Source organism: Pocillopora damicornis, chromosome 5, assembly GCF_964200805.1.
Source record: "Pocillopora damicornis chromosome 5, jaPocDami1.2, whole genome shotgun sequence".
Lineage (NCBI taxonomy): Eukaryota > Metazoa > Cnidaria > Anthozoa > Scleractinia > Pocilloporidae > Pocillopora > Pocillopora damicornis.
In genome coordinates, this window is record NC_142674.1 from 9,075,711 (window position 1) to 9,097,413 (window position 21,703).

Genomic DNA, 21,703 nt, shown 5'->3' on the forward strand with positions numbered 1-21,703 from the left:
TAGGGCAATCATGAATTCGCGTTACAGTCAAAACACTAATTTCTTGGATTTTCTTCTCAAGTAGTTTCCTTTTTTTCAGCTATTTATTTGTTTCCAAGTACAATGTTACATACTTTACAAACAAAAAGAGAATTTTGCAACTTAATGCATTGGCTCTCATACAACCTGGAGAGCTACGTATGAAACAAAACAGCTCTCTAAATACAATACCACCATTAGTGATATAATAAAACATTACCAATGCCTTAAAAAAAGGAGAAAACACTCTAGAAAAAAAAAGGGAAGAAAAAGAAATGTATTTTCCGCTGGTATGAAGTTGATACAGTTCGTTAGCAGGTATTGTTTTTTCGTGTTGTTGGAGCACGCCGCTAGGGCGTGTCTCCAGGGATTTAGTGGTTGGTAGTGTTTAGTATTTAAGGATTCAAAGAGTTGGTTGTTTCCTCTCGCTCGCGTTCTCCGTCCTGGCCTTTATTTCATTTCATTTCAATGGCTGAGAAGACTGCTACGAGCCTCACGATAGAGAGTTCTTCGACGCCTTCTATCGCCCAAGCTGTTGTTGTATCTCAAAACTCTTCCTCAAATTCAGAGTTGGTCGATGAAGTCTGTTCGCTTTTTAAAGGTTATCTGACCTCGCAGTTGCAAGAGAAAGGGAGGCAGTTTGAACGAAGTGCGAAGTCTGATAAAGAAGCCACGGGCATTAGGTATAAAGGCAACCGAAAACAGTTCGAGGTGAATGCGCAGTTGGACAATATATTAACACAAATCGATAAGAGCACTGGTAGTCCGGCTGATATTCACAAGCTGGTTGCAGAAGCAAAACTGATCATCAAAAAGCGTCAAAAGTTGATAAAAATTGCTGACAAGAACAGAGATGGTTGGCTCGTTGTCCAAGAGTATGAGACCGATGATCTCGCCTCAGATTCTGAAGATGAGAAGAAGATTTGCAAAGCCAAAGCTGCCGCTGAGGAGAAGCGAAAAGAAGCGAAGGGTAACATCGGTAACACTTCGAAAAAAAAAAAATTTTTTAGTCTTCTAGTGATTTTTAGCTTTTTCGCGGTAAGACCACTATTTATTTTTACTTTGTGAAGTTCTCGGTCTTTTTGGTTGGACTGCCTGAGCATCCAACTATCAATTTGTTGTATCAAGTTATTTTAAGAGGAAAATAATTTACGTTCGTTTGAGCGCAGCGAATTAGATCGTAAATTACGTTTCATTTTCTTCTTATCCCTTTAGTTGTTCCAAAGAAATCAAAACAGTCTGTCCTTAATTGAAGCAAGTGTTTATCTAGGAGCAGTCACGTTTGAAACCACATAAATCGAGGCATGGGTAAAATCTGGACTGAACCATTAGGCCATTGGACTTTTTTTTGGACCACGCATATCTGGACCTTTTTTTTTTGGAACTTTTTTTTTGGACCATTTTTTTTACCATTGTTTCGACCATTTTATCAAGGGGAGGGGGAGACAAAATATTAGTACTCAGGGAGGGGTGGGATGCAGTCTTTCAGTACTCAGGGAGTGCTGAAAAACTTGAATTTCTTTGAAAAACATAAATTACCCTCTACTTAGAGTGAAATTCCCCGGCGTTGAGGAACCCTTTTTTCGACATTGTTTGAAAGCATCGGTGCATTAAAAACATTGTCAAAACACAAAATGGCGGTTGGGAACTGAATAAGACATAAATCAAGACCACTCATGCACTTTTTTTCCTGCAGTTGGCATCACGATAATTAACTGTTGCATCGAAAGAAAATAGATTGAAGATCAGCTCCATAATTTTTTTGACTCCGCAAAATTTATTTAATTACCTGAACTTAAAGGCAAGGAAAGTTAAAAAACATACCTCAATCGAACGTGCCATTTCAAATGTCCTGTTACGTTTGTGCCCTAAATTTCACCTTTATTACTCCTTGATGACCCTCATCTTGAGTACACGCGAAGAACACCATCTGTTCAGATTATCATTAGCATTATTGGAACATACGCCGAGCGATAACGAATAAACAGCAAACATTTCACTGGAAATCTATGATTTCCGATATGGTCGTCATGTTGTGACGTCAAGTGGTGATCAAAACAGTACAGCTTCAACGCTAAACAATTTTTTTAATAACAGATTTGCATTTTATGGCTTAATGGGGCAATTTCTCTTTCACATAGCCGATGTGTTAATTTATTTAAACTGCACAATTACAAACTACCCAATTACCTTTTTCAAAAAATTACAGATTTCAACTTACAAATTACGTATTTCCCTTTCGCAAATTACCGATTTTGAGAAAAAATTGTAATTTAAAAACGTTTCTAAAATGGTCAAACTAGCTCAGGGTTATGGTTTCATCGGACAAAAAGCACAACCAGTTTATATAACTTAAGTGGTTAAATAGTCAAACTAGCAAGGAGACAGTTAAACTGAAAAGTTGCAAAAAGTGGGAACAGTCAAACGGCACAAGATGCAGAAAGTAGCTGAGTTGGCTCAATTAACTCATATGGACAAAATCCACCAACAAGCTAAAGTGGGTCAAACAATGGCTTGTTTGGCTTGTTTGGCTTGTTTGCCACTGAATTACGCTCTTTTCAAAACTCAAAAAATTTTGTCTGCTAATCACGCTGACTTTAGCTTTAACTCACTTAATACAACGTTTCTGCGATTTTTGTGGCCAAATTACCCTTTTCTCGGCTTTTTCGCACCGAAAACATATTTTGGTTTGTTCGCAGCTAAATTGGGCTGTTCTGGGATTTATGTCACAAAAAGCAACGTTTTACTCTTTTTGTTGCGAAACTACACTGCTTTTAGCTTTGTCACCGAAAAGATGTTTCCGTTTGTTTGTCGCTAAATTTACACTGTTTTCAGCTTTATCTCACTGAAGACTAAGTTTTAAGCCTCTATGTAACTAAATTACGTCTCTTTTAGATTTATCTCACTGAAAACGTTTTTTTCGCTTGTTTGCCGCTGAATTGAGCTGCTTTTAGCTTTATCATACCCAAAAAAGGTTTTCTGCCTGTTTCAGCTAATCCCCTTTAGGTTAGCCATCCACCGTTTTTCCGTTTTCGCTGCTAAAGTAAGCTGTTTTTAGCTTTGTCGAACCAAAAACGGTTTTTTTTGCTTGTTTACTCTTGAGTTACGCTCTTTTTGGCTTAAGTGCACTGAAAAAAGGTCTTGCATCTTGCTAACTAATCACGCTGGTTTCAGCTTTATCTCACTTGAAAAAACGTTTTCGCTTATGTGTCGCTAAACTACCTCGAAATATCTTCAGATCTGACAGACTGATTTGTGGGTAAAGAATGTTAAAGGTCTACTAAAGAATAGTGAGCAAAGATGCGTAAAGAATGTTACAGACGCGTAAAGTGTTAAAAGCGAAACTGGTCAAAATACCTTGGTAATTTAGCAGAAGATGGATGAGCCATAATTTATATTAAAGTTCACACGGCAACCAGGTGGACAATCAGACATAGTTTGATGCTACACTGGTTTGCAGATTTAATGAATGTAACCGAAGAATTTACAATTCATACACCCAACGTTTCGACACTCCTGTCTAGTGCCTTCATCAGGGGTGATCTAAACGCTGCAACAAGAGGTCCTTTTATATGATCACTAATTAGCGGCCTTTTTTTTTTTTTACACCTCGCCAGAAAAAAGGCCGCTAATTAGTGATCATATAAAAGGACCTCTTGTTGCAGCGTTTAGATCACCCCTGATGAAGGCACTAGACAGGAGTGTCGAAACGTTGGGTCTATGAATTGTAACTTCTTCGGTTACATTCATTAAATCTGCAAACTAGTGTAGCATCAAACTATGTCTGAGCCATAATTATTTCACTTCTTTGAGTAGTTCTCTAAATAGAAAGATGTTCATTATATCCATCTTGATCCTTATCCTTTAAGAACATTCAATATCCTATACGCAGTTTTAACACTTTTTCTGCATTTACTCATCTTTGCGGAACGCAGAAATTATCCTTAAAGAAGAGGCTTTATATTTACGGTTCTTTACGTAAGAGTTAAAGATGTGTAGATTCGTGATTTGATGCTGTGCTAGTTTGACCGTTTAACCATTTGAAGCAATTAACTTGGTTTGACAATTTAATCTACTTGAACCTATTCAGCTAGATTGTGAAGTTTGTGCAGTTGATTAATTGATGCTTGTTTGAACATTTTTTAAAGCGGAAAGTAGCGTCATTTAACAATAAAAAAGGAAAAACCGTGAGCCCAGTCTAGTTGCAAACAAACGTAAACATGGTTTCGGTGCGAGAAAACTGAAAAACGCGTCATTTCGCGACAAAAAAGTAAAAACGTTTCCCGTGAGGCAAAGTTCAAAACAGCCGAATTAAGTTGCAAACAAAGGTAAACATGATTTCAGTGTGACAGAGTTCAGAACAGCGTAATTTGGCCTCAAAAGCGAAAAAATGTCTTGAGTGAGATAAAAATAAAATCGCTGTAGTTAGCAAGAAAATGGCAGAAAACTTTATTTCGGTGCAATGACGCTTAAAATAACGTCTTTTAACTGCAAACAAACGAAAATATATTTCTGTGCAATAAAGCTAAAAACAGCGAAATTTAGGAAAAACGTTCTTCTCGGCCACATAAAGCTCAAAGCGGCGCAATTTAGTTGAAAACAAACGAAACTATTTTTACGGTGCGAAAAATGATTGTGTGGGTTGAAAATTTTGAACAGTTTTCGCTAGTTTAACAATTTGAATCAGTTAAACAATTTACCTAGTTTGTGCATTTTGTCCCTAAGAGCCGTTAAAGCTTATTTGACCATTTGTTCCAATTGAGCCTATTCAGCTAGTTTGCAAATTTCTTACAATTCAACTGATATCGCTTGTTTGAGCGATATCAGTTTGCAGCTGATCACAGTGATTTGAGATTTATTTCACTCAAAACGTTTCTTCGTTTTTGAGACCAAATTACGCTGTTCTCAGTTTTTAGCCCCGAAAAACATGTTTTCGTTTATTTGCAACTAAATTGGGCTGTTTTAAGCTTTATTACACCCGTTTTGAAATCACTAGTGGTCCCTGTAATCTGATTGGCTCTAATTGGTGCAATTTATTCACAAATAGCACCATTTTTTTTGCTTTAAATCGCATCTTTTTCCCAGCCAATGAGGAAGTTATACTAAAAAGAAAACAACCAATCCGATTTCAAGGCTTGTTTAAAGTTACCAATCACATTGCAGGAAAATGAAAGACAAAGTATCATGTGGCAAATTCTGCAACTTTTGTTTTCAAAACCCTTACTTTTTTCCCCCAAAAAATGGATGAATTTCAGACCGGCTCAGTACTGCATCAATAAAATATTTGAACTGACCGAGTCTTTTATTTGGGCGATTTCAAAATGGATGTAATAAAGTGGTAATTGAACCTCGTATCGTGCAATTTTGGTCTGAAATCATACTTGTGAATTCAAATCGAACTCACGCTGCGCGCTAGTTCGATTTTGAAATCACACGCATGATTTCAGCCCAAATTTCACTCCACTCAGTTCAATTACCATTATTTATCTCACAGGAAAACGTTTCTAAATTACAATTTTTCATTTCGTTTTGTACTGCAAATGACAGTAAGCCCTCACAGAGAAAACAACGGCGAGACTTCTATCTTTCGCAATGACATGAGACAAAATGAAATCACTTTCGAATTTCTGAATCAATTTGATAAGATCAAATATCACGCAAAAAGAAAAAAACAGAATATTAAAAATGAATTTTAAGTGAGTGAGCTGTGGGGAAATGGAAAAAATGACTTTTTTGTCCTTTACTGTTAAACAAAGGGAAACGTGAAGCAACTGGTAAATGAATTGTAACAACCAGTGAGTATCGTTTAGCACTGGCACAAGTCGACTTAAAAGAATCACACGTGACTCAAGGATAGATAAAGGAAGTCGGCGTTAACGTTAACCAGAAAATGGTCCAAAAAATAGTCCAATAGTCCACGCGTCCGATGGTCCACTCCATACTTCATCCTATGCCCATAAATCAAGTTGGAGAGCCCCATAGATTCAATGATTAAAACCTTCCTATAGCGATAAATCCGAATCTTCTTTGGGAGGAAGAGTGGTAATTCCTTTTGGTAGAGAAATGGAGAGTTTTCCATGCTAGTATCATCTAATGTTATCATTTAGTAATAATCGTATAATTCAATTTTTTTGTTGCAAGGCGGCTATCAATGAACTGTCTATCTTACATGTAAGTAGGTCTATTCTTATTTTGTCAAAAAATTATCCTAGAATTCAGTCGTAAACCTGTCTACTTCTTTTTATTCAAGGAAGAATAAACTAACGAGTAACATCAAATTCTCTTACGCTGTGTGCGGGGTTTACCGTAATCAAATAAATTGTTAATAACATAAGTGTTGCATCTCATTACACATACATATAGCCGCTTGTAATACAGATCGCGCCGTTCGACTGTATGCTGCTAGCCTTTATCTGGCTTCGAGATTGGCAGGTTACGTGTCACTCGAAAGGCACGACAGTTGTGATTGGCAAATTTTTCATCCTTGCTATTTCAGTGAGTGGTTTTCTCTGGGGTCCGTAACGGAAGATTTATTTTATTCTTAAAATAAATATTATTATATTATTTTATAATAATACTTTATTGCTCTAAACAACTAAAACAAATTTGCAGCTGAATTGTTTTGACTGTCTACATAGTCATTTTACAGCTGAATGACTGAATGAAAAATTTGCATGCACGTAACATTCAGCTGGTTGAATCAAGCATGAATCCGCTCTCACCTGAAACATATAATATCTATATATTTATTACTAACTATAGTTTACACTTGGAGAAATCTCAGGTCTACTTGGATGCAACTGGACACCATCCTTGAACTTAGAATAAATGTTTGGCAGGGTAGTTAAAAGTGAAATACATAGTTAGGCACAAACAAGTGTTAATGCTAATTACTTTCATTATAAACGCTGTTCTGACATACTACTGAATTGCCGTAGTGTTGCCTACATCTCTTGGCCAGCATACGTCGTTCACACAGACGAAACATAGTGAACATAACTATTTGATACAGAATTTGTATCATTCCCTCGTCCTACCACATATATAGCTTTTTTGTTCTTTTTTGTTCCATTGTTCTCCCTCAGCCGAAAAGAACGCCTTCGCCATTTCATAATCGTTGCCCTTGCATTGAAAGAAGGTTTACAAACAATTTTGTTCCATACCGTCTCTTTAAAAGCCTGACGAAAGTCCAGTTTAAAGAATGTATAAAGCAATGGGTTTATAATAGAGGTGACATATCTAAATGGTATAAACCATTCCATGAAGTATTCTAGGTTCTCTATTTGCACTCGTAGATTGACTAGGAACGTGAGCATGAACCATGGAAGCCAACAAACCGCGAAGACCATGGCCATCACAGCAAAAATAATGGATACACGACGTTTGTTTTTTGTAACTTCCATGTTACGACTATTTCGTCTGAGCAGCGTTGAATCTTTCTGTTTGGTTTTTTCAGATATGATTCTGAACATCACCACTAACGCGTACACCATAAAGAGATATGAAAAGAGGAAAACAAACACGAGGCAACATATCCCATAGCCCACCATTAACTTTCTTCCAATAGGTTTTTGACTAACGTTTATCCATGAAACTGGAATTAAGGCGATGACAAAAGATAACAGCCAGACGACTGCCAACGACGCAGACATCTTTTTCTTGGTGAGCAAACGATGTTTCAGAGGCCACTTAATGGCAAAATACTTGTCAGTTATCACTAGTAAAATGTGGTATACAGTCGCCGTGGAAGTAAAAGCATGAGTAACCAACATAGAGTAACTCAAATTTGATATCAACCCTCTGGGGTTGTCAATTTCCATCGTTGGGATAAGCATGAATATGATTAGCAAGGGTACGTTGACAAATCCTGTGACAAAGTCACATACGGCAAGACTAAGTAAAGGAAAATTTGATAAGGTTTGTAGGTATCGCCTTTTCCAAAAAAGAACAACCACTAACAGGTTTGTTGCCACAATAGCTATCGATAGCGGGACCAGTTTAGCGACTTCATTGTATGCAAGCTCTTTCTGGGCGGAATTAGTACTGCTGTCTGACATAGTACCGGGCTTGGAACGTCACTTGAATGGCCTCGTTGACGCTGAATTATTTGCAAATTATTCGACACTTTTCTGTCATAGAAAATGCTCAGAGATCATGAGGCCGTGGAGTGTTCATGTTTGATAATATGAAAAGTATGCCGAAATGAACAATGACCTAACATTCCATACAATAAGAGGCGATGATTTATTGTTTAAACAATTATTCCTTTACAAAGTAAACGGCTGGTGTACAATTGCCCTATAGTCAACAGTATTTGTTGCACAAACAAAAAGAACGCTATTGAGACTAGCCGGCCAAACCGTATTGCACATATGATCACTATGTTTCCCACATAGAAACGAAACCAGCCTAAGGATGTTAACTTTGTTATTTTAAAAGTGCTTTAATGGGTCAGTAAGCATGGACCAATATCACATTTTTATTTGCAAAAGCTCCATATTGTGGTTTTCATGTCGAGAGGTTTATTTTGAAGCTTTCTCGGTTTTCTAAGGGTGGCTTAAAGTACGGTCTAGAAAAAGTTTATCACAGTCAGAAGAACTCTACCTCAGGAGTTCTAAAGGAACCATCGTTTTGTCCAGTTTGCCTTGCAATTACAACAAGAGCACCCTGAAATTGTCCTCATTTACGACTTTCGCAGCTGGAAGCACGCCATCTTGTATATGACGTCAACTATGATGTAGCAATAGTCAAACTGTCCTGGTTGACTTGTTTGACCTTTGTGACAAGAATTTCGAACAGCTGAACTATAGTAAATTGTCTTATTGTTGAATTTCAAAATACATATTAAAATACAAAAGGAAAAGGTGTAAGCTTCCACAAGAAAATAACACGCGAGAAGGACTTGCCAAACCCTGCGAAACCTGAGAACTACCAAAACGAAGATATCAAGTCGTTCTTGTTGACCTTCGCTTCAAACTGAGAGCTATGTTAGTAAAAGTAATCACATGATTTCGAGAGCAATTTGGAATAAATAAGCACGAGTAAATTTTTTCAAAGACCGACAAAATTACTCGAGCCCGTAGCGCGAGTGCAATTTGTGGTCTTTGAAAAAATTAACATGTGCTTATTTATTGCAAATTGCACGAGAAAAATCATGTGATTACTTGTTAAAAAAAAAATATATATATATATATATATATATATAAAATACGAGATAGCCTATCATAATTATGCGAAGCAAAGCGCGCACGTCAAAAGCAAAAATAATTTATTTAAACCCTGCAAGTGACTTTGTGTGTTCGGTCAAAACAACCGCGTACGATCAAAACAATAATAATACACTGATATTTTCTCATCTTTAAGACGCAAAAAAGTCAAAATAATAATAACGGAGCGCGCACAGCGTTGCCCCATAATTATACGAAATAGTAGTAGAGAAAATTAGAGAGAAATGGTAGTAGTAGGGAAATAGAGGGTTTTGATTAAAAATATGGTGAAGAGAAGGAGACCGGCGACCAAAAGAAAACAAGAAGTAAAAGACGTAAAGCGAGTCGAGAAAAACGTGCAAGAAAGTTAGAGAGGACACCAAAATAGGCAGAATACGGCGAAAGGAACGCGAAAGAGAACAAGAAAAGACATAAGTATAAAGGCGAATATCTAGCGAAGAGCAACGCGAGAAGGAAATACAGAAATACGCTCCTGAAAACAGACTGAGAAAAGACTGCCTAGACAGCTTTCAAATGATTGCGAACGGCGAGCGCAAGTTTTTACCTCTTTCTCTCTTTAGTCAACTATCGCAAGATTTACTCTATTCTTTTAAAAAATCGCGCTTTGTCAGAGAAGTGTTGTTTTAGCTTAGGAACGAAGTGGTAGCCTTTCCCAAAATTGAAATAAAGTGAGATTGAGTCAGCGATGTCCATGTTTACACTAAGTCTGACGCGGTAATTTGATTTTGACAATATTGTTATGAGAACCCGTCAAATATCTGAGAATTAAATTACGGACCGCAAATGTGTGGTGCAAACAAACTCACGGGTGAAATGGAGTCAGTCCTACTGCGGAATGAGTGAATTTCATTGTTTAGTCATTATACTTTTCAGCGCTATGTTTTCATGCTTTCTACTCGATTCGTTCGAACTTCAGGAAATGGTTTCAATTGTCTCACAAAACATGGAGCCACTTTCTCTTTCCTCAACATCTTGAAGCGTACTTACTGCTCGGGTCATGATGAACATGCATGCGATAAGATATTTTTCACCTAATGTTGGAAACTGAAGAATCAATCTCTGAAATCGATAGTCATCAAATTTTGCAAGAAGCGTCTAAGCTGTAGTCGTGTAATGAAACGAGGTCTTGGCAATTTGAGCTCACAAGCACGCTGATAAGCACATGATTAGCGTAAATAGCTGTTGTTTACAGTTTTTTAATTCGAGAGCAGTTTTTGAGGGTCCGTTTCAGTAACCTTCTTGGATATTTTCTGTTGAATTCATTGGGGTACAATCTCGGAATTTCAAAAGTGATTATGAACGATAAATTCGTATCAGCACCATAATTTAAGGAGGTTTTGCTAACACATTATCAGTTTACAATTTGCAAACCATTTCTGTAACCTGATTGGATATTTTCTTTAGAATTAATTGAGTCACACTCTCGGAATTTCATGAGTAATTAAGAACGATAAATCCGTATATGTAGCACAAGTGAAGCACATTTTAAACTTTTCATTCGATTGTAGGAAACTATACTTAATTGACTAGATAAATTGACCTGCCATAACGCTTTGATTATTTTATTATTTTGTAGCCCCAAAAGCCCGGCCTATGACTCTGGAGGTACTGAACATGATATATTTGATACACAAGGCACCCCTCAAGGAGGAAGGTTTGAGTGAAATTGCTTTTACGACCGTATATTGCACCCGGTTTACATATGTAGATAATTGCTTAAAAAAATAGCTGTATTCAGAAGCAAAGACACGTAGATATTATGCTTCTGCTCTATTTTTATTGTATGGGTTTCTTTTCAGTAACATATATCCATTCCTTTAATTTCCTCCTCAACCTGCCTGAAATAATTAAATTTTTGTGTTTTAATTCAAGTGTGAGAAGATAAAACAGAAGTGTTGCAGAGTTCTCTTCCCAGACTGAATTCAGGTGAGAACATCAGTAAACTAGTTGATGTCATATGCTTCTCCTGAATCGTTAATTTTATTGACATGGTCTTTTTCACAAAGCCTCTTTTATATCTCTGTGTGCCAACTAATGATTAAAATCTCAGTGAATAGATATGCCATATTTTTAGTTGTTTTTTAAATTCCATCTTAAAGTTTTTGGCATTTACTATTTTAGAATTCATACATGGCATTTTCTTTTCACCCACGCAGAGATATTACAGATTTCTTAAACTAAAATCTGAATTATGAAGTCAACTTAATTTCAATGAGTTTGAAACTTCATTGTATGTAATAACACTTTACTGGAGTATGTTACATTTATTTACTCTCTTTCTGGCACGTATGATTATGTTATGATAGGTTGGAGAATTTGGAGTTGGATCAACCAATTACCCCTTAATTGAAATTTTTCTTTATTCTCATTACTTGTCTGCTTGATATTGTACTGATTGTGTAAGGAGAAATTCTTTCTAGGTCACTAGTGGGACTAAAAGGGTTAAAATGGGGGATTTCATTATATTGTAACGATTAAAATTTTCTTATGCTTTCAAATGTGACAAAAAAATGTGATGCAAATCTGATGTTATGGAAACAATGAAAAATCCTGTCACTGGTAGCTTATGTCTTTAATGTTTAAATGTTCATGGGAAATGCTTTTCTTTGAAAGTGAGGATACAGAAGGTTTTAAAGCTGATAGAAATAAGCTGGTTGCAAGTAATGAAAATCAAACTGACAAATTCATACCTTACTGCTCGACATGCTACACTCAAACATGTCAGTTGTGTGTACCTACCATTGTAAAGGTGTCTTTCATGAAAAACATTTTTTGGTGTGGCTGTTGTTCTTTGTTGATCTTAATAGCCAAAAAAGGTCTTAAAGGCACTTAACTTCAATTTTTATGTACACAAGACACCCTCCAAGGTGGAAGAGTAGAAGACCATAGACTGATGTTTATTTGGCACTTGCACTCACCACAATTATATATTCAAGCAATACTCTACATATATAAAACTAATTACATTATGTCTTTAATTCTTTACACCCTTACATCAGTATGCATATTCCCCATACTACTCTCTGTACATTTCCTAATGTGCTGGCTAGGAGAATTTGTTTAACAATCAAGAGGTTCTTCAGTCCACGCTTTATATCCCTTACTCTACGCTTTATATCTCTTACTATAATCTGCCTACAGAAAATCGCACAGCACTGAGACAGCATTGTTTGCTGTATGGTCTACCAGCCGCACATCTCAACAAGTTGCAACGTATTCAGAACAGTGCTGCCCGACTTGTTTGTTACCTTTCTCGTTTTTGTCATATAACTCCTACTTTGTTTTCCTTGCATTGGTTACTTGTCTGTTTCAGAATTGAATTTAAATTACTTATTTTAGCGTTCAAGGCTATCCACGGGCTGGCACCTCAGTACATTACAGATCTAATTAACGTTAAGCAACAATTTGGACGTATGATGTTACGACCTCAGTCTGAACTACAATTATTGCCACCCAGGACCATAACTAAGAAAACTTTAGGTGATAGATCATTTATGGCATCTGCTCCTAAACTTTGGAACAGATTGCCATCAGATATAAGAGCAGTAAATGATCTTAATTGTTTTAAAACACTTCTTAAAACACATATCTTTAGACAGGCATTTTCATGTTTGCTTTTATAGTTCGTTTTTAGTTAGTCAAATTGTATATTCTTAGCCTTTTATAGTTCGTTTTCATATTTTATTTTGCTTAGTCTTATTGTATTGCGCATTAGATCATATCCACATATATTTTGTGCTATATAAGTAGTAAATAATTTTAAATTATTATTGATTATCATTTCCTTTTTTTCTGATGACCTTAATGCTTGATTTAGGGATGATATTGAAAGGAGAAATTAGATGTTAGTCACCCTCATAAATTAAAGTGTTAATAACTTTACACATTTTATATGCTCCTTGCAGTTTTTGGCAACAATAGTTAAGATTGTTGGGAAAGCAAACAGATGAACAAGAGACATTGAAATGGGGGAAACTGTAAGCTTTACCATATGATAGAAGAAATGATCACAGAACACTTTATAAGGGAAACTTGAATTGTGCTAGCCAATTTCTTCTATTGCCCTTCATGTTTTCAATCAAATAAAATTTAATCAGTTGTAGGGTTTACTTACACTGTGTCAAATCATCAGTATGGACTTGGTTCTTCTCAGATGTCAGCTGGTAAAATATAGATACTAAAAATAAATAACCGTAAGAAAAAGTACACATCTTCAAAAAAATCAAACTGAAGTGGTGGCATGATTGATTTGTGGTATTTAGAAAGACAGAAGCAGGAAAAACACATTGAACTTTTTCCTATTCACTAGTAAGTTTATTAGGTTTCAGATTCTACATTTAAACTGGGTGAGATTCAATTTATTCATATCATGCTTCATTATGGTTTGTTTACATGGAAAGCTAATTGTTATTGTAGCTTCACAGATGTTTTCATTGCTATCGCAACTAACATTCGTAACAAAGTTTCATTTAACATAGAATGTTTCAAGAATTATTTTTCTTTCTCTCCAATATTATTTGCTATTTCTGGAGCACCATTAACCCTTTACACCCTAACATCAGTATGCATATTCTCCATACTGTTCTCTATACATTTCCTCATGTGCTGGCAGGGAGAATTTGTTTAACAATCAAGAGGTTCTTCAGTTTATTATTATTTCCTTCATTCTCATAACCTTAATGTTTGATTCAGGGGTGATACTTAAAGGGGAAATTAGATGCAAGTCACTCTCAGGGGTTAAAGAGTTAAAGGAAGAAGGTTATCAAAACAATTATGACTTTTGATTTAAAGCAAGTATTTGAATATGAGAGCAACATTTGATATTTTGGCATGTAACAGGATGATCAAGCTGAAGATGGCCTCAAAAAGGAGTGAACTTAACTGAAGAGTGTCACTACTTTGGAAACTTTAGCACTTAGTAAATACACCTTGGCTTGCAATTCTGATGATTACAGTTTGCTGAGGTAATGGAAATGTCAGTCCCTAAGCAGGAACCTTCTACATGACCTGTACAGTCATAAGCTATGAGATAACTCTAGAAAAATGCATTTGCAATGCATTTATTGTAAGTACAGTACCACCTTGTGACAAAAATTAATGATTTCCTGTAAGTATGAATGTGTGGGAGAAGTTATAGTGGTAAATGACCCTTTTTTGTTAGGATGCATAGGATTTGATGATTGTAATGTATATCTCTTAGCTTTTCAACTTTTAACTTTGTATTTATTGCAAATGTTTACCATATCTATTTCTTTGTGCCTCAAGCCCTCAAAAGTTGAAGCAAGTTAGTCAATAACCTGACTTTCTCATTAATCAGGACTGAAATTAAAGTGGGCTCTGCTATTTTAATTCATGGTTTTTACTTTGACCTGCATGAAAGTTTATTTAATTGGCATCCACATAATGCACAAAGTAAGGATATAAATAATTAAGCTTAATTGGTTATAAAATTAAAATAAGAAAGTTGTGCAGACCACATCTTGCATTTTATCCTTCTCTGGATATTTACCCAAGTAACATAGTCCCTATCAGTCTATCTCACTCTCACTTTCCACTGAGCTTGTGGAAAGATGATAACCTCAGTATTTTTTTCAATAAAGAAAGGAAAGCCTGCCCTCTTACCACAGATAGTTTTTTGGGCATCATCAGTACATACCTAGTCTTATTTGTACATGAAGTTGATTGTTCTAGGTAGGCTAACCGAGTAAATTAGTTGTGAACATTTCTTGAACCTGTCGTTGAATGAGTGTTTGACTCAATTTTACCTAACAAACCTAAACTGAATAAATAGAAACTTGAAATTTATTTCTTCACCTTTTGAGGTGTGCATCAAAATTTTGATGTCATGGCAAGCTTGACCACAGGTTTATAAGAAATCTGCATTTGTGTGTGTGTGTTTTCAAGGTATAAAACCGGTAAAAAGGTTGCCTCGCTTTTTTCATTAGTACACATTTCTTTTTCTAAGAATCTTGTTTATTTGGCCTATGCTGAGTTCTAATTTTTTCAAACAAATTTTACATTCCTTTGAATATTATTAGATCTCCTGGTATCAGTTAATATTCATGTAATTAAAGTAATTACATGAAATCTTACAGATGTTTGGTACATTTTTCCACTGATCCTACTGACATTTCATTGGCTATAAAAGTATAGTCAAATTAAAGTTTTGTGCACAGCTTATGCATCAAATTTTTGTAATAAAATATTGTATCCTTAAAACTAATTTATCAGAATAAGAATGAGTTACCAGGCACCAGTATGGCTTTCACAATGATAGTTTCCAGGTTTGAAAAAAATCATTGCCTACTAAAATCCTCTGTTCCTTTTCGTTGACAGCCCAACCTCATCAAAAAATTGGCAATAGGAGCGATTAGCAAATTAACAATACAGACAAGAGAGCCTGTTCCTACATACACCCTCCTCAATCCTGTTCACTTACTATGGACATTACATTTCAAACATGGTGTATGTTTCCCTTACTAATTATTTTGCAATGGTGTTTACAAATTGTGGAAAATGGTTGGGTTGAAATATAATATAACAACTTGCCAGTAGATAGTCAATGAAAACTTTTTACATATCAATAAAATTTATTGTTGTGTTTCATGTTAACACGTTGCAACAACTCTACCTTCCAGTAAATTCAACTATTTGCAAACAGACAAAATACCATCTAAACCTTTTCAATCCATTTAATATAGCCAATAACATCAACTCAACATTAAAACTAAAGAGAAAACTTGATTGATGTTTGGAATTGATTGCTGTGTTGTAAAAAATGAAATCCAGTTATTATCACAAGTTTTCCACAATGTCTTCATAATCGAATCCTAAGTCTCTCTTCGTCATCAAGTTTTAATTATGACATTTTAGTTCTAGCTCGTCTTCTTTTAAAGCAAACTTTTGCAGCGCAAGAAACATGTTTGACAAAATTTCGTACTTCATCAGCTAGAGCTGCTAAGATCATGGTCAGTTGGCTTAAAGACACCTACATTATAGGAAGTTACAGCAGAGGTTACCGAATCAAATAACAGAAAGAAGCTAAAAAAGACGCTGTGTACTTCTAGCCAGAGGACAATCATGACACAATAATAGCCAAAAAATTACAAGTTCAAACTCAAGTTGGATATGACTTTTCTTTTTAATTTTTACGCGGAACAGAGGAGGTTGAGACGTTACGGGAATAACGGTGGGGCAAGCACTCATACCTGGCAACTTCAAGATAAGATATAAGGGAAGCCCCTACGATTCTGGCGTCTTGATTTACTAATTCACTGTTATCACTTGTATACTCTTCAATCGACGGCTGATGTCTAAACTCGAAGTAGTTTACCGTAAGGATATAATTTCAACTGGTGCTAACATCGCACACCTCCTCTGAAGAAGAAAAGATTTCCTACCTTCGAAAGTTTGCACAAAACATCAATAACAACAACGAAGGTCCTTAGCTGCTTAAAGATACCGCTGACAAGCATGCGTGTTAATCGCCTTGCAAGTTGTGAGAACATCTTCCCCAGGTTCCAGACCTCGTCAATTCTTCCCTTCCCTCCCCACCCCCTAGACAGGTCTCTTAATCCCCTAGAAAAACTCTTCTACAGCCAGTGCTGTACAGTTTTTACAGTTTTTGCAGTTTTTACAGTTTTTACAGTTTTTACAGTTTTTACAGTTTTTACAGTTTTTACAGTTTTTACAGTTTTTACTATAACGAGGGGCTAGAAAATAAACTAACAAGAGTTCCGCTTTTAGGCTTGGCTAAATCTATATGTTACTCAAAATATGTTACTCAAGAGCACGCATTCTCTTGTTGAACATATTCTCTTTTGAAAAAACAACATATACGAGTCATTTGAATGTTAAAGTCCTAAAAAGGTGAAGCAAATGTCAGTCTCAATCCTCTATAATTCTGAAAGTTATATCCTGCTAACTGGTATCAGAAAAACAAACCCGAGAGAGAAAGTCAGATGCTTTCTGAATCAGACTGCTTAAGAGGAAGACGTCTCTCTAATTACAACTTGATTTTTCGCGTATATTTGGTACAAATAGTAAGGTTCTGTACTGTAATTAACACAAGAAGTATTTCAGAACTCAAAGCCGAAACAGGACCATTAAGCCACAAATTCCCTCTGTATGTCTGATGGAGAGCAACAATATGTAAGAAGAGGGGGAAAGAGGTGGGTTACTGAGTGACCATGGCGATGGAAAGTGTCGTAATGGCGGCAGGATTGAGCTGCTTGGAGCTGCTAAGGAAATTTCTGCACGTGGGCGGCTTACATGGATGGCGTTGGCCATAGTTAACCCTGAGCACCAACGAGCTTAGGTAGCAAGACCGGGCAGCCGCGTTTGGGGACAACACTGCCCACCCCGGATGAGGGAGCCCCTATAAAAGGCAGGAGACCATAAAACAGAACTGCCCTTTTCGCAAAAGAACTGAAAAAATATAATATTTATTTGGCCGTTCTCTTGGATGTAAGTTTTGAAAAGTAAGGACAATTTCTGAGAGAAGTACTACACATTCTACTGGATCAGTTGGTGTCAAAAACAGTTGAAAAATCTAAGTCTAAATCTGACAAATTCATCATATTAGATGGTTTTAATGGAAGAGTTGGAAGAGATTTTACGACATAATTATGATAGTGTCATTGGAACATATGGCAAAGGAAAAAACTCAATCGAGGAGCTTATGCTGAATTTCTGTACACAAAATGACCAACTAAACTTCTTCTTTCAACTCGAAGTACCCAAGATGGTCAAGACAGAAACACGGGCATCTTATGGACTATATTGAGACCCGAAGAGCATGATCGTCACCAAGGCAATGAGAGGAACAGAATGCTCCACTGATCGTTACATGGTCAGAGCTCAAGTGAGACTGAAACTGGGACTGCAGAGAAGAGTAACATCAAAAAAGCTAGTTATGTGAAATTATTTATGTTAATGATTTGAAAATTATTCAATGTTGATGATTTGCTTGTTTGATTCTGTGCAAGAGGTTTTGCCTTAATCTCGATTATTATTGTCGGAGTCTATTTCTTTATACGCCTGGACAGGCCTTGATTTTATAACGTTTATTGACCTTGAATATATGAAAATCATATATGTGAACTGCGGATGAAGAAGGGAATATGAGAGCGATCATCGCAATGATGGACACCACTTAAGCAGTAGTTAACAAGGGATTTGAACCCATGACCTCTGCGATACCGGTGAAGTCTTGACGGTTTGCATAATCCTGTGCGATAACAGCAAGTGTAAAACAGACACTACCACTTTTGAATAACGCACGATGATTATAGTAACATTAAAACTAGTGCAAACAAAAAGGGATACGCAAATAGTCTTTCAAAAGGGCATGGTGAATCCTGAAGCGAGAAGAATTGACATATTAAGGTATCTTGCCTTCCGAACGATCGCCATGAATACGATTTGAAGTAATTTTTTAATTTAAGTCAACAAGGGAGAACTTAATTAGAAAGGTTGAAATGATGCTACCCTCAAATAATATAAAACTACGTAGAAAATTTATATGTTATGCCATGTTGTCGAGGAGTCTAGAATACATTTCATCACCAAGTTTGCATCATAGTTTCATTACCTGAAGTTTTCCACCCACACTCATAAAACTGGTGAAAATATAACCGTCTCTAAGTTTTCGAAGATGACGAGAGATGTGGCCGTCAAGAAAGACCCTTTTAAACCGAAAAAATAAAGAATGATAAATTTCACCTACCACAAATTGGTACAAGATCTCCTTTAATCACCACACGGGATGCTTTACACAGCTAAATTTGAAATTAACAATATGTTTTTGTCCTTGTTGAGTCTCAAGCTTACTGCATTTCATCTTTTTAAATGTTGCTTTTAATTAGTTTCCAAGGGCATGAAGCCTTCTTTCTTACTAATTCAAGCACAATTTGCTGAGAAACCGGATTCTTTGATGGTAACTTTGTTCACTGTAGAGATGAAGTGTTTTATCGTTATTCTGCTCTATTTTGAATTTGTTCTCATCAGACTTCGCATAAGTGCTGGCCTGGAGTCGATATAGAAAGAACTCGATAAATAATTTACGTTGGGAAAATGTAAAATCTCTCGAACAAACTTATTCAAGGTAAATGGGAAACTTGGGAAAACGATGCGACACACTATTCTTAAAGAGGCACATCTGCAGTCAAACTCGTACTGTTTCTCATATTTTCTATGGTAATTGTACATCCACTTTATCATAGAAAAAAACCTTTCTATCAGACAGAGGCTGGTAAAATGAACGGGAATAAGAAAGAGTTGAATAAAACACAAGAAAAAAAGCTTTTTAGTGCCGTCCGCAATTTAAACGTCCTTGCCGAATTTAAGCATGCGAAAAATATTGGGGCAAAAGAAAAACATTGCATCGCAAATAAAATAAATTCAAAGCGACTAAATTTCTATCCATGTCTTAGGTTGTTAGAAGTTATAACAATTTGGCTACTCTTCATCCGTCTAAATGCAACAAGTTCAAATTTCTCGAGATCATAATCAAATTACAAAACGGAAAAATAGAATTCGTGAAAGACTGCCCTCTTAAAAAATACTCTAACAACACCGAATTCCTCAAGGCATGTAATTTATCATTAGTTTACTACTGCGCAGGATGTTGCTTAAGGCGGGGATGGGGAATGGGAAAATGAAATGGGAAATTGAAAACGAGAAAAAAATGTTTTTTCATTTTTGTGTTTTAGATATATTGTCCATGTTCAATGAGGAACGCATATTTTTCATCGATATCCATGTTTTCTTTTAAAAACGTTCATGAAAAGGGGCGAAGTAAGCTTCGAGGAACAGATAATGTCTGAGAAAAAGTATACGGACATATTTCCGCGCATAATAGGGGCTATTGTCTTTACTTTTTTTGCACGTGAAAATATTTTTATGAACAGCTTACTGTTTTCTGCGTGGGATGTTTGCTTTAGAGTGTTCTCTGGTACGATATTATCAACAAACACATATTTCCCTTCCGCTGTAAAAACCACAAAACGCTCTCTTCGAATTGAATTCAAACAGAGAGTTGTCTTAGTAGACGTAAGGTTTAAAAGTTGGGGATATCACTTGGGTGATATCCCCGGATATCCCCCAGTTTTAGCTGAGGAATATTTGTTAACGTAATGTGTCTAGACCAGTCGCGCGCGAGCAAAAATATTATTGATGGGTTCTAATCGAGATATGCCTCAAGTAATATTACCCTAATTTTCAAGCTCTACGTTCATCACGATAAGTCTTCGCTTAAAGTTAATTTAAGGTGAAAGAGCGTTTTGTGGTAGTTACAAAAGAAGGGACATGTTTGTTTATTCATGTAATCGTACCAGAGAACGTTCAAAAGTGATCAACCCAGGCAGTGAACGGTTAACTGTTCGCAAACACTTTTTTTTACCGTAATTTACCAAAATTTTTGAAGGATAGTAAGCAAACTAGCTTCCATTTGGCGCGGAAATATGCTCGTTTGTTTACACTTCATGGACGAGGTTACTCATGTTTGCGGGAAGCCTTTGGAAGTTCAGGAGTTTGAAGCAAACTCGCCACCAATAGTCATAGAAATTACCACTTACAACCTGATTGAAAAAAAGAAAATTATTTTTTTATGTGATGTTTCGCTGCAGCTGCTAGCTTAAAAAGTGAGGTAAGTGATCTGTCTAATTGAAATTTCTCCACAAAGCAACCTCGTTTACTTTCGAAAAATACTGCGAAAACTTTTTTTCGATAGATATTTATTTGTGGGCTCGTTTGTAGTTCGGAGTTTATAGTGACCTGGACTCTGAAAAATTGAAGCACTTGACGGCCAACTTCTTTGAAACTTCCAACTTAAAAAATTTAAAGTAAAAATTCAAAATTAATCCAAAAAAAATTGATATCACCTATCCCCATTCCCCATTCCTCCTTTTTCCGTTTCATTTCCATTCCCATTCCCCATTCGTCACTTAAGTAACATTTCTACTTAGCAGGAAGACTAATATTTCAAACAAAACGTTTTCCTTTACCTCGTCCAAATTGAAATACTCTTCGGTAGCAAAGGATAGTTTTTGCCTTCACTTTGAATATCAGAATTTTTCTTCAGCTTTCCTTATAATTTCTCATCGGATTCTCGCTATTTTTTATTTTGTTTTAGGGCTCTTATATTGCATTGGTTTCCCTGTCCGTACGAAATGTCTTCAATTTGATGGGTTACCACCATTAATTTTCATAGGAATGGTGAAACACTGCAAGCGCGCTTTTATCGATTAGAAAGTAATTTGGAGCTCTTTCCGTGAACTGCACCAAATCGCGGAAGTTAAATCAACTGTAAACCTGGCGGCATCATAATTTTGAAATAGCTGGGTTAAATTTTTTAAAATTCACTCTTCTGCGAGGCCTTTATCACAAGAAGGAAAATCCTGAAGTTTAGGGAAAATCTATCCAGGAATTTCCGAGACTATTCCCAAATATTGTGTTAA

At 36.1% G+C, this 21,703-nt stretch overlaps 1 protein-coding gene across 1 annotated transcript; it reads right to left on the reverse strand.

Moving 5' to 3' along the window:
• Positions 1-6,244: 6,244 nt before the first annotated feature.
• LOC113666129 (adenosine receptor A2b) lies at positions 6,245-8,886 on the reverse strand. The gene has a single exon (XM_027181885.2). It carries the CDS (start codon positions 8,073-8,075, stop codon positions 6,990-6,992), a length of 1,086 nt encoding a protein of 361 aa, XP_027037686.2. The 5' UTR covers positions 8,076-8,886; the 3' UTR covers positions 6,245-6,989.
• Between the last annotated feature and the right edge of the window lie 12,817 nt (positions 8,887-21,703).